The sequence below is a fragment of the Xenopus laevis genome, chromosome 7L (genome assembly GCF_017654675.1).
Source record: "Xenopus laevis strain J_2021 chromosome 7L, Xenopus_laevis_v10.1, whole genome shotgun sequence".
NCBI lineage: Eukaryota > Metazoa > Chordata > Amphibia > Anura > Pipidae > Xenopus > Xenopus laevis.
The window spans coordinates 109958355-109972564 of NC_054383.1; the positions used below are offsets into that span (position 1 = coordinate 109958355).

Sequence of the window (14210 nt, forward strand, 5' to 3'; positions counted from 1 at the left end):
TAATAAAATCGCGCCTGTCCACGAACCAATGAGCGAACGAGTGCGTGCTAGAGGCGCTTTTGGAATAATTGACACAGATCCGGGCCTATCAGATAAAGCATTCTTAGGGCAACGCCTACGGAAACTTTGTCATCGGCGAGCGACGTAGCTTCCGGCGGGACACAGTAAGGGAAGGCAAAAGTGTGTAGGCAAACTTGTAAGTTATTATCAGTTCTTTTCTGTGTATTGTTATTGGCACGTATTTCTAAACATATTCCGTAGAGCTTTACAATAGTACGTGGTTTATACCACCGATATATCTATATCCCTGACTAATACCTACTCTGGTAGAGATAATGGGCCACGATTAATGTAAGCCAGTGGATAAAAGGGGTTTTTCGTCTTTGTCGATTTTGCAGTTGGTTTTATTTTTTTGTTATTTGTGGTTTTTAAGTTATTTAGCTTTTTATTCAGCAACTCTCTGGTTTGTCATTTCTGCAGTCTGGTTGCTAGGGACCAAATTCTCCTAGTAACCAGGCAGTGATTTTGGATTCGGTTGGATTCGGTCGAACCCCCGAATCCTTTGTGAAAGATTCGGCCGAATACCGAACCTGAATACTAATTTGCATATGCAAATAAGGGGTGGGAAGGGGAAACATGTTTTACTTCCTTGTTTTGTGACAAAAAGTCACTCAATTTCCCTCCCCGCCCCTAATTTGCATATGCAAAATAGGATTCGTATCGGCCGGGCAGAAAGATTTGGCCGAATCCTGCTGAAAAAGGCCAAATCTCAAACCAAATCCTGGATTTCCTAGTTTTTAGATGGGGTCAGTGACCCCCATTTGAAAGCTGGAACGAGTCAGAAGGAGAGGAAGGCAAAAAAAAAAGTAATGAAGACCAATTGAAATATTGCTTAGAGTTGGCCATTCTATAACATACTAAAAGTAAAATGAAAGGTCACCCAACACTTTACTGCAAAAAAATATAAAGTTTCAGAGCTATGGTGGTCGTACTTCAGCTTTCATATTGCAGGACTGTGAAAATGCATTGTGCAGGGTAGCACCGCAAACTCGTATTCAGAATGAAAGGTCTGGTTTGGTCACGGTGATCTGGATTTCCTGGCTTTAGGTATTTCTAGGTTATAAGAAGTAAGTTAGTGAATTAGTGCTACTTGGTGTCCCTTTTGCACATCACTTGATAAAATGACTACATACATATTAAAGGCACATTGTGTCCTGTAAAACCCCCTTTTACAATTCCATCTTTTTACACAGGCATAACAAACCCTATGATTATTAAACGGCAGAGGTTCATCTTGGGAGTTTTAAAATTAGGGTATCGGCAAGGAATTCTTTTTTTCCCAACTAGAATTTTTTTTTTTTAATGCAACTTGGCAGCTCCAATATATATAGTTGAATGCCCAGAACACACATCAGTAGGGAGATGCTCATATTATTTAGCTTTACTTGGGCCATTATACTGTATTCATTCTTTTTTTTTTCAGTTATAAAATATGTCTCTGGCGGATGAATTGTTGGCTGACCTTGAGGAGGCAGCAGAAGAAGAGGAGGAGAACTTAATCGACGAAGATGATTTGGAGACCATTGAAGAGGTAGAGGAAGAGATGCAAGTGGACCTAAATGCGGAATCGGTAAAAAGCATAGCCAAGCTATCGGATAGTAAATTGGTGAGTCTATGATTTATTTCTTTCATGCTAATATTTATGAAAAATTGGAATATATTGCACTGTACACCATATTTATTTAAAAGGATTGTTCATCTTCCAAACCCTTTTTTTTTTTTATCTGTTCAGTGTTTTCCGATACTAAACTGGGAATAAGGACTTTTTCCATTTCACCATTTTTCTAATATTGACGTTTAAAGTTTAATGTCTTACCTTCTTATATCTACAGTGTCTTATGCAGCTCTGTTAAGGGGGTCACTAAGTATGAAAACTGTTCCATATGATTCATAAGTTGATACATTTTATATCTTTGACCCTGCAGAGCAGAATCCCTGAGTTTCATAACAGGCAGCTGTCAGAATTGATACAATAGTTGCTAATACTCTAGAGATGCTGCTGAGAAACGTATCAACTAAATCTTGCAAAATTGTAACCGTTTAGAGTCTGTACCTGAATTACTGAGCTGTCCGACTGTAACATCAGAGATGTGAACATTAACATTTAGGGGCCCATATTTTTTTTTTTAAAACTCTTAATTTTTATGGTCCAGTTTTTAAAGGGGAAAACTAAACTTTTTATAGATTTATTATACCCAAAAGCTGCTAAAAAACTGAAAATACTCCATCTCAAATTCGAGGTCATGTAGGAGTCAGTGGCAGATGTCCCTGAAGATGTTTCTTGACGTCGTGATCTGTGCTAGTTTTTCGTTTGAAAAAGTTAAGTTTCGCAGTGACAATTAGATGAAGTCAAATTTTTAGAGCGTCAATTGTATGATTCGAATTGATGCACAAATTTGTCATGTATTTTCGCAATGATCATTGATGAATGGGTTCAATTTGTGGATGGGAGTTATGCTGACTTTGTTTTAATAAAATAAACTCAAGTTTTAATAAATACCCTACTCACAAACTTAAATTTTAGAAAAGTGTTAAAAAACATAACGGAAAGAAATCAAAAAAGTATTTATTTCTGGTGTTCTATTTGAAAACAACTTAAACTGTGCAGTATAATATCTGGAAAGGGAGGTATCTAAATACAGACGTGGGACCTGTTATCCAGAATGCTCGGGACCTGGGGTTTTCTGATAAGGTGTCTTTTTCAGACTCTTCTCTGAAATACTCTGGTGCATTGGTGCAAAAACAGTAGTGAGAAATAAACAGAAAGTAGAAACCAATCTTTTCTAGTCTTGTAAGTCTATATATTAGGTCCATATGCAAATATAAACTATTTGTCAAAACAGCATGAATATTAAACAAAGTACGAAGAAAAATTCACAACCTGTTTCTATTAAGTGTGAGTCTGGTCTTGGATAACCAGCAAACGGAGTGATGGGTTTAATAGTGAATAAGGATACAGCTCACAAAACACAATGATTTTTCAGATTTGTATTTTGTCCTGTGATGAAGTATATATGTGGTAAGCGTGCCAGCTTTAGATACTGGAATTTCAAAAGGTGCCATAGATTCTCCACTGGATTAAGATCAGGGTTTTGACTGGGTTTTTTTTCCCTCTCCCCACATTTTATTCTTCCTCTATCCTTTTAAGATGTCCAGTTCCTTCTGATGAAAATCGGAGGGACTCTACTTCCAACAAACTACATTGTAGGTGTATGTAAACCCACAAATATGGCCCACATGTGATCCAACCAATGTGTAAAACCTATAGCTAATCAGTGTGGACAATGGACAAGAATTCCTGCTGTACAAACTGTGGTTCTAACAAATATTAAAGTGGGGTTTTTTTTTCTGATATAGTTATAAATTAAAACAATAGAATTTAAAAAAAAAAAATGGCAGAACAAACTCCATGTAGCCTGTTTTAACCATATTGTGAACTAAATTATGCATATTTTCAGTTTTCAGAAATTCTTTTGAAGATTGATGGATACATCAAAAAACAACCAAAGGCTTCTGAAGGTATTCTAAAATCATGGCAGGAAATCTGAACTTTCAGGCCAGAATTCTTAAAATTTGTCCAAATAATTTGCATACAGACTGTTAATAAAAGAGACAAATAGGGATACCAATAGGAAAGGGCACTGGCTAAAATATAAATGTTTGTGATGTACATAGTTTTTTGTATGCCTCATCCTGCCTCTTTCAAGCCTGAAATTTGACATAGAAAATCCTTGAACCTGGCTTACAAAAACAGAATAATGCTGAGGCTATTATATTTATTGGTATTTTGTATTTTACATTTTTAAAATCAGGGTCTCTTCTAGTTTTGTTTTTTCATGTTTAAATCTGAATCTAAAATGCCGATTACCCATTAATTAAAAAAGAGTGATTAATGAAGGCTGACTGCTAATTATCTTACAGTGGCAGTGCTCACATCAGACTATAGGGCAAACGTATAAATCGGTGCATTTCACCACTTTCTTATTTACTTATGGGTTTGCCGTAACATTGTGTTTCATAATACAGGTATAGGATCTGTTATTTGGATCTTTCTGGATAATGGGTTTCCAGATAACAGAAAGGTGGTCTCCCATAGACTCCATTATAATGAAATAATTCACATTTTTTAAAATGATTTCCTTTTTCCTTGTTGTAATGAAACAGTACCTTGTACTTGATCCCAACTAAGACATAATCCATATAGGATGCAAAACAATCCCATTGGGCTTTATTAATGTTTAAATAATTATTTAGTAGACTTAAGGTATAGAGATCCAAATTACGTAAAGATACCTTATCCGGAAAGCCCCAGGTCGCAAGCATTTTGGATAATAGATACTTGTAGTGGCACAAGTCAGAATGCTAGATATGAATCGGTAAATATAAATACATTCAGATTAATCTATTTATACAAATGCCCCTAAGTGTTCATTTACAGCTATATAAATAATGATGATGAGTTACAGATGAGCTTCCCAAGGAGACGTTTATGTGGAAGAACTAGAGCTTACTGACCTTCCGTTCTGCCCGGTGCATTAAGCAGCAACTGTGCAGTTATATCATATGATATATTGATGTGAACTAGTCCAAACAACAAGATACCATATATATTCTAAAGCAATAATTTGGCTTGCTCTAATATCTAATTTTTCAAATTTTCTTTCAAATCATTTTCAGTAATGGGCCCCGTTGAAGCTGCTCCAGAGTACAAAGTTATAGTTGATGCTAACAATCTGACTGTGGAGATTGAAAATGAACTAAGTAAGTGCATGTGTCTGTATTCTTTGTTACTAGAAACTAATATTTCAGTATTCTGAGACGATTATCCAGGAAGAAACGTGTTCCATTAATGTAAAATCCCTTATGTATAGGACACTGCCGCTATTATGTTAGAACATCTATTGCTTTTGCGTTGCAGTAAATATTGGAATGTGCTCTCTTAAAATCTACATTTGTATCTTCTTAGATATCATTCACAAATTTATTCGGGACAAATATTCCAAGAGGTTTCCTGAGCTGGAGTCCTTAGTTCCAAATGCTTTGGATTATATAAGGACAGTTAAGGTAGGTGATTTGTGAACACGATTATACTAAATGGTTAAAGGGGTCGTTCACTATTGTATATTCTGCATTTGTTTATATTCCTGGATCTTTATATCCAGTTATGTTATAAAGGTGATGGCTTGGATATATAGGGGAAAATTCACTAAAGGGTGAATTTTTGCCTGTTAAGGCTTTGCTCCACTTTTCCAGGCGCAAATTCACTACCACTACACTAAGGGACACATTCACTAAGCTCGGGTGAATGAATAGAGGGAAAAAAACTTGAATTTCAAGGAGTTTTTTGTGCTCCTCAACTATCGAATTGGCGTAAATTCGCCTGAGTAGAATGATTCAAATAGATCAAGCGAAAAAACGCTGCGGCTATTCGCCCATTCGATAGTCTAAGTACTGTCTCTTTTAAAAATACTTCGACTGCCTACTTCGCCAGATTAAACCTACCGAGTTGCTTTAAAAGCCTATGGGAAAGTCCAATAAACTCCATTTTCAGAAGTGCCGTCTGCCTTTCGAGTCTTTGTCATGGGAAAGTCCCATAGGCTTGTTTTCTAAGTTTTTGATCAAATAAAAAGGCATTAGATCGAATATTCGATCGGGCGAATATTCGCCCATTCGACTATTCGCCAGCGCGTAAATTCGCCCGAATTCCCTATTCGATTCTATTCCCCAGTCGAATTTTGAGGGATTTGACCCCTCGAAATTCGACCCTTGATACATCTGCCCCTAATTCACTAAAATGCAAAGTTGTGTCTCTGCAGCCGAACGCTGGTGAAGTTTCGCTAATGTTCATTTCTGCCTAACAAAACTTTAGTTCAATTTGAATGAGGCTGGTTCATATAGGTTATATGTATGTGTGTATGTGTGTGTGTCTTTATTAGAGATGTTGGTGCAAATACTTGAAGTGGCCACTTAATAATAAAATTATTATTAGGAATGTTCAAGGAAGCAAAATAAAGACAAGAGATCCTCTAATGTTTTAGACATGAGCCCACCCTAAAACAAATGTGGCATGCCCCCTCAAATGGTTAAACAAAATTTAAAATAAATATTAATAGTTACAACTTTTAAAGACAATCGCCAGCGTTTTTTTTTTTTAAAAAAATGTTGTGACTTTTCGGCATACAGGAAATTATGTCACTGACATAAGATTGAAGAGGAGAAGCTTCATCTTATCAATTCGCCAGGTCTAAGCTGGGGAAAGAAACGCTGGCGAAAGAGGTAATGTTCTGTAAAATTCGCACTTAAGTGAATTTGCAGAGTAACGATCGTTCACCTCAGCGAAAATTCACCTGGTGATAGGGTGCGAAACTTTGCTAGCGATCTACTCTTTCTAGGGATGCACCGAATCCACCATTTTGGATTTGGCCTAACCCCCGAATCCTTCACCAAAGATTCGGACCAAATCAAACCCTAATTTGCATATGCAAATTAGGGGTGGATAGGAGAAAACATTTTTATTTCCTTGTTTTGTGACACAAAGTCATGCACTTTCCCTCCCCGCCCCTAATTTGCATATGCAAATTCGGATTCGGTTTGGCCGGGCAGAAGGATTCAGCCAAATCCGCATCCTGCTGAAAAGGCCCGAATCGAATCCTGGATTCGGTGCATCCCTAACTCTTTCACTCGTAAATTGTCCTCTACGCCTGTTAGTAAGTTGGCGATGTTCCTGCGGATGGGATTTCTGATGAATTTTCTCTAGCGACGGCCCTTTAGTAAATCTGCCCCATTGTGTATAGTATAACAGTATGTAGGAGCGTATACTGCAAAGAGGATGGGGATTTTTTTTTTTTTTTTATAAAAGATCCATTATTCTGTTGCAAACAGACCTTTCATAATATTAGATTAACAAATATAGACATGGGATCCGTTATCCAGAAACCCGTTATCCAGAAAGTTCCGAATTACGGAAAGGCCGTCTCCCAATAATAATAATAATAAAATAATCAAAACATTAAAAAATTTTCTTTTTCTCCGTAATAATAAGTAGCTTGTAATTGATCCAAACTAAGATATAATTAATCTTTATTGGAAGCAAAACCAGCCTATTGGGTTTATTTAATGTTTACATGATTTTCTAGTACACTTAAAGAATGAAGATCCAAATTACAGAAAGATCTGTTATCTGGAAACCCCCAGGTCCTGAGCATTCTGGATAACAGGTTCCATACCTGTACAAGAAGATTAAACACCTATGGGTACGTTAAATGACAATATATCTAGCATTAGATGACATTGGTACACTTATTTCGGCACCACTTAACTTACTATAATTTTCTTTTATTATATTTTTCTCTGTAAAGTTGGGTCTAACTAAATCATCAGTGTTATGTTTCCTTCAGTTCTGCAAAAAACAGGGAGAGTAATTGGCTCCTGATAAAATTGACTCCCACGGCTGATGAGAAGGATTTGTAATCTCTAAAGTGCTGCTATATAAATAAAAATAGTAAAAACTCTGTCTTATTTGGGTGTTGTAGGAGCTAGGGAACAACCTGGATAAATGCAAAAATAATGAGAATCTTCAGCAAATTCTGACCAATGCAACTATTATGGTTGTGAGTGTGACAGCCTCCACAACTCAGGGGTAAGTTCATGTATTTGTTGCTATACTACATCTCTCTCAGTGTTTGAGATGAAAATAACAAGTTCCTCTGATCTGCGCAGGCAGCAATTAACAGATGAAGAATTGGAACGAATTGAAGAAGCATGTGATATGGCGCTAGAACTTAACCAATCCAAACACAGAATTTATGAATATGTGGAATCACGCATGTCATTCATTGCACCCAATCTCTCAATCATTGTTGGGGCCTCCACTGCTGCCAAGATCATGGGTAAAGATTTTTTTTACTTTTAGCCAAAACTGGTTTATATCAACAATTCTATTATTGATCTAAAACTCCAACCTGCCTTTGATTATAATGGATTATAAGGAATGCTTATATTAGTTGTTCATTAGCAGCCACAGGATTTATAAGGCCTGGTATCTACAGTGGTGTGAAAAACTATTTGCCCCCTTCCTGATTTCTTATTCTTTTGCATGTTTGTCACACTTAAATGTTTCTGCTCATCAAAAACCGCTAACTATTAGTCAAAGATAACATAATTGAACACAAAATGCAGTTTTTAAATGAAGGTTTACGTTATTAAGTAAGAAAAAAAACTCCAAATCTACATGGGCCTGTGTGAAAAAGTGATTGCCTCCCTTGTTAAAAAATAACATAACTGTGGTTTATCACACCTGAGTTCAATTTCAAAGGTTATAAAGCCATTTCTAAAGCTTTGGGACTCCAGCGAACCACAGTGAGAGCAGGTCCGGACTGAGAATTAAAATAGGCCCTGGCATTTTAGGTACACAGAGGCCCAATCAGTCCACAGAGAGGCCCAAACAACTCCCACCAGCCCACTAAATAGTGACTTTCTATGGGACCTTATAGCAGCCCCTCTGGCATTTGCCAGAACCCACAGATTGCCAGTCCGGGCCTGAGTGAGAGCCATTATCCACAAATGGCAAAAACATGGAACAGTGGTGAACCTTCCCAGGAGTGGCCGGCCGACCAAAATTACCCCAAGAGCGCAGAGACAACTCATCCGAGAGGCCATAAAAGACCCCAGGACAACATCTAAAGAACTGCAGGCCTCACTTGCCTCAATTAAGGTCAGTGTTCACGACTCCACCATAAGAAAGAGACTGGGCAAAACGGCCTGCATGGCACATTTCCAAGGCGCAAACCACTTTTAAGCAAAAAGAACATTAAGGCTCGTCTCAATTTTGCTAAAAAACATCTCAATGATTGCCAAGACTTTTGGGAAAATACCTTGTGGACTGACGAGACAAAAGTTGAACTTTTTTGGAAGGTGTGCGTCCCGTTACATCTAGCGTAAAAGTAACACAGCATTTCAGAAAAAGAACATCATACCAACAGTAAAATATGGTGGTGGTAGTGTGATGGTCTGGGGTTGTTTTGCTGCTTCAGGACCTGGAAGACTTGCTGTGATAGATGGAACCATGAATTCTACTGTCTACCAAAAAATCCTGAAGGAGAATGTCCGGCCATCTGTTCGTCAACTCAAGCTGAAGCGATCTTGGGTGCTGCAGCAGGACAATGACCCAAAACACACCAGCAAATCCACCTCTGAATGGCTGAAGAAAAACAAAATGAAGACTTTGGAGTGGCCTAGTCAAAGTCCTGACCTGAATCCTATTGAGATGTTGTGGCATGACCTTAAAAAGGCGGTTCATGCTAGAAAACCCTCAAATAAAGCTGAATTACAACAATTCTGCAAAGATGAGTGGGCCAAAATTCCTCCAGAGCGCTGTAAAAGACTCGTTGCAAGTTATCGCAAACGCTTGATTGCAGTTATTGCTGCTAAGGGTGGCCCAACCAGTTATTAGGTTCAGGGGGCAATTACTTTTTCACACAGGTTTGGATTTCTTTTCTCCCTAAATAATAAAAACCCTCATTTAAAAACTGCATTTTGTGTTTACTTGTGTTATCTTTGACTAATAGTTAAATGTGTTTGATGATCAGAAACATTTTGTGTGACAAACATGCAAAAAAATAAGAAATCGGGAAGGGGGCAAATAGTTTTTCACAACACTGTATGATTAGTTACTTTTGTAATAAACATGATATATGCATACCTCAAAGCACAAAATATGTGGAAGGAGCCAAGTTAAAGGGACGAGTCAGAGCATTTGTTTTTAGATGAGGTCAGTGACCCCCATTTGAAAGCTGAAGAAGAATACATATATTTCAAAAACTATAAAAAAAGAAAAAATGAAGACCAATTAAAAAGTTGCTTAGAATTAACCGTTCTATAACATACTAAAAGTTAACTTACAAGTGTACCATCCCTATTATGATGTATAATGTGCATATTTCAAATGTCGCGGTCATCTAAATACATATATATATTTCTCTAATTAATTTACAATTATTAATTGCAGGTGTTGCTGGTGGTCTTACCAATCTCTCAAAGATGCCTGCTTGTAATGTCATGCTGCTGGGAGCTCAGAGAAAAACATTATCTGGTTTCTCCAGCACATCAGTGTTGCCACATACAGGATACATTTATCACAGCGAGATCGTCCAGTCCCTGCCATCAGTAAGATCGATATTGCCCTGCTTGTTACCTGTAGAATATTTTCATTGCAGGATAGTAATGTCTATTGCTTCCCATTGTAGGACTTGCACAGAAAAGCAGCACGACTGGTATCTGCAAAATGTACCTTGGCAGCACGTGTTGATAGTTTTCATGAGAATCCAGAAGGAAAGGTCAGTGTAACGTTATTTGGTTGTTTAGTACTTATGTAGCATATATCCTTAGGTACGTTTGTGTCTTTAATTGATTATTGTTGTAGATTGGATATGACCTGAAAGAGGAGATTGAAAGAAAGTTTGATAAATGGCAGGAACCCCCACCAGTCAAACAAGTGAAGCCCCTTCCTGCTCCACTGGATGGACAAAGAAAGAAACGCGGAGGCCGCAGGTGTGGGCTGCTTGTGTAATGCTGCTTTGTTCTGTAATAGGGATTTATAGTTTGTTTACTAATACTGCGTCATTCCTGGTTACTTTAAGGTACCGAAAAATTAAGGAACGCTTGGGATTAACAGAAATCCGTAAACAGGCCAACAGGATGAGCTTTGGAGAGGTGCTGCTCCTTTATTTGCTTGTGTGTGTACATGTGCAATAAATAGTATCTCCTGAACTCTGGACATGTAGGGGTCGGTTGTTTTCCAAATGTAAACCCTATAGAGCTGGGCTATACCAGCTCAAGTGCTGACAGTAGGACTGCTGACAGTTCCAGGGCTAGAACTAGATAACTGAGGGCACCAGTACCTACTTTTGGCATTATAATAGATATGGAGAGATTGTTTGCTTGTTAACACGTTTTTAAAAATGAAATCATTTGGATGCTTTCCTTTATGGCTAATTCAGATTGAAGAAGATGCATATCAGGAAGATCTAGGCTTTAGCTTGGGTCATCTTGGGAAGTCTGGAAGTGGCAGAATACGTCAAGCTCAAGTCAATGAAGCTACTAAAGCTAGGATCTCCAAGACTTTACAGGTAATAATGCTGTCTTCCATGGCCAACTAAAGGCTTGTTGTACTGTCATTAAAGGAAAACTAACCCCCCCCCCCCAAACAATGTAGGTCTCTAAAAAATATATTGCATAAACTAGTATTATGTAAAACCCTGCTTCATGTAAATAAATATAAATAAAAGCCTTTATTAAGAAATAACTTACCGAAACTCAACTTCTGGTCCTCTTCAAAAAAGGCGACCATCCATCTTGCGGTGTTTGATTTCTCCTCCCTGGCTACTGACCACATGTGAAGGAGACTGTGGGGGCTGGACATGCTGCTGCTGTCTGGACTCTATATCTGGGCACGGAGTGCAGGAGACAAAGCTTGCTGAGCAGAAGATATCCTGAATCCGAAACCCTCTTTGCTTTCCCTTACAGCCGCACTAACAGCCGGCCCCTCAGTCCTCGGAAACTACAGAGCCGGATTTAAGAAGTGCACGGAGAAGTCACCCGATTCCTCTCTATCGCTGGTACCGCAAATCATTTCAGCAAGCTCGTGCAGCTCTCTTCCAGCAAACCCGCCCATCGATCACCGAATTAAAAAAATGAAATGAGCGTCCGACTATTGACTGTTCGTGTGCAAATATTGAGTAAAATGTAATGACGCGCTGATTAAATCCTCATTCGCAAATATAGAAAAATAGCCGGTGACACTAGTATTGGCCATCATATCAGTTTGATCGGCTCACTTTGCAAGGCATGGGCACGGGGCGGGTTTTCTGGAAGGGAGCTGCATGAGCTTGCTGAAATGATTAGCGGTACCAGCGAAAGAGAGGATTCTGGATAACAGGTCCCATACTTATATATTATATGATTTGAATGCTTTTGGCAGGGTGACTTGTAGGCATGTCACGCTGATGTGAAAGAAGCAAAATCTAAGTTTATTACTAGAATTTAGCAAATCACTAAGTACTGTTTTACTCTCAGTAGTCCCCCTACACCCAGACACTGCCTTAGTGCTCTGGGCTAAAACTGGTAGACAACGTGTAAAAGGTCTAGTGTGGAAAGCGCACATAATTTCCATAATTTCAGGGTCATTTGTCAGAGAGAGTTGCATCAACAGTGGAAATAAATAAATATTAATTAGCTGTGCAATAAGGTTACCCTTCTCTTTGTTCTTACAGCGTACACTGCAAAAGCAAAGTGTGGTCTATGGAGGAAAATCCACTGTTAGGGATCGATCTTCGGGTACTGCTTCCAGTGTTGCCTTCACTCCTCTTCAGGTAAATCAGTGGGCAAATCATAATAAACTGATAATGTTTTTGTTTTTTTTGTTTGTTTTGTTGTGTTGGGGTATATAAAACCTGGCTTAAACCAAAATGGTGGTAATATGTAGCATTAAAGGGCAACAGAGGTCCAACCCAGCAGTGAAATAAAAAATGATTTAACTTATGCATCCAAATTCAGGACTATAATGACAGTAAAGATCCCAAATTTGTTTAGAATATTTTAATTGGGTGTGGTTCACCTTCAAACAACTAGTTGTTTTCAGATAGATCACCAGAAATAACAACTTTTTCCATTGACTTTCTATTTTCTATGTGTCACAGTTTTTGTAACATTGAAGTGTAAATTTTCACCTTCTGAAGCAGCCCTGGGAGGGGGGTCACCGACCCTGTAAACCAAGGGTGCCCAAAAGGTAGATCGGGATATACCAGTAGACCTTTAGCTGGTAATCATTAGATCTCAAGCTCATATAAATCACCCTACTATTTCATGCTTTTCATTCAGATATTTATTATGTTGAGGTTACATTAGAAATAGTTGTTTTTAAATATAGCAGTATGCATTTTCTCAGAAATCAATATTTCAGAAATATTTTCCATGGAACAGAATGCTAACAATGCTTTTATGGCTGTAGATAATAATGGGACAACATCACTAAAAGTAGACCCTGTATTAGTAAAGTATGGGCACTCCTGCTGTAAACTGTTCTAAATGGATACATTTAGTAGATACATTTCTTATCTTTGTCCCTGCTGAGCAGAATCTCTGGGTTTCATTAAAGGCAGCTGTTCGAATTGATACAATAGTTCCTAATACGGAGATTCTGCTGAGAAATGTATCAACTAAATGTTGCAAAATTGTAACCGTTTAGAGTTTTCGCCTGAATTACTGAGCTGCCAGACTCAACACCAGAGACTGGTGATGTGCGGGTCGAGAATTTTTCGACCCGTACCCACCCCCTCCCAAACCGCACCCGCTCCTGTCCTCTTTTTATAGACCAGCGCCCTCCTCACAGTGACGTCACAAAAGGGGCGGGGCAGGCGGACGTCTAAATTCCGGCGCCCGAAGCCGGCAGTACTAAGTCGCGGGCGGGGAGAGCAGGAGAAGAGCTCGACCCACCCGCGTCCCGAAGATTTTGTGCATCAATACTAGAGACATGAACATTAAACTTTAAACTAAGATTTTGGAAAAACCGTAAAAAAATTAATTATGAAAAATAATTGCATAAAGTCTTTCTGAAAACAACTGAACTGAAAAAAAGTGTTTGGAAGGTGAACAACCCCTTTAAGAAATGAGCCTTCCCTACAGACCATGCATATTTATGGTCCCTTCAACATTTTAGGAGAAAAGATATTCATCGTTGACCCTTTTCTTCTGTAGCAATTAGCAGGTAGAATGCTCATTGTTCAAAGCACAGGATATTAAATGAAGGGCAGCAGGGTTCTATATGACCAGCCTCTGGTCTTATTCTGTACTTCCAAAATATATACGATACAACCAAATATTCATGACACTGTGTAATGTAGTGGATTTTTTTTCTTTCTTCGCAGGGGTTGGAGATTGTTAATCCACAAGCGGCAGAAAAGAAAGTGGCTGAAGCAAACCAGAAGTACTTTTCTAGCATGGCTGAATTCCTTAAAGTGAAAAGTGAGAAGTCTGGCACCATGACACAGTGAGACACTCCAGGGTTTATTCATTAATAGAGGTGCTAAATGAGCACTAGTGCAGTTACCCATAGCAACCAGTCAGACTTAAGCTTTCATTTTCCAACTAATAGA

General features: G+C 38.3%; 1 protein-coding gene across 2 annotated transcripts in view; it reads left to right on the top strand.

The window, feature by feature from the left end:
* Window positions 1-14210, top strand: part of prpf31.L (pre-mRNA processing factor 31 L homeolog) — a 14479-nt gene continuing 269 nt past the window's right edge. Inside the window, exons 1-14 of one of the 2 annotated variants that reach the window (XM_018226237.2) lie at window positions 1-196; window positions 1484-1666; window positions 3519-3579; window positions 4738-4821; window positions 5027-5124; window positions 7593-7699; window positions 7780-7949; window positions 10067-10224; window positions 10305-10394; window positions 10481-10608; window positions 10698-10770; window positions 11058-11186; window positions 12330-12428; window positions 13983-14210. The exon at window positions 13983-14210 is cut by the window's right edge and continues 269 nt beyond it. In XM_018226237.2, the coding sequence (XP_018081726.1) occupies window positions 1493-1666; window positions 3519-3579; window positions 4738-4821; window positions 5027-5124; window positions 7593-7699; window positions 7780-7949; window positions 10067-10224; window positions 10305-10394; window positions 10481-10608; window positions 10698-10770; window positions 11058-11186; window positions 12330-12428; window positions 13983-14108 (1497 nt within the window). In that variant the 5' untranslated portion in view covers window positions 1-196; window positions 1484-1492 and the 3' untranslated portion in view covers window positions 14109-14210. Of the gene's footprint in view, window positions 197-1483; window positions 1667-3518; window positions 3580-4737; window positions 4822-5026; window positions 5125-7592; window positions 7700-7779; window positions 7950-10066; window positions 10225-10304; window positions 10395-10480; window positions 10609-10697; window positions 10771-11057; window positions 11187-12329; window positions 12429-13982 lie in introns of those variants that run through there. The other variant, XM_018226238.2, reaches the window with a different exon arrangement.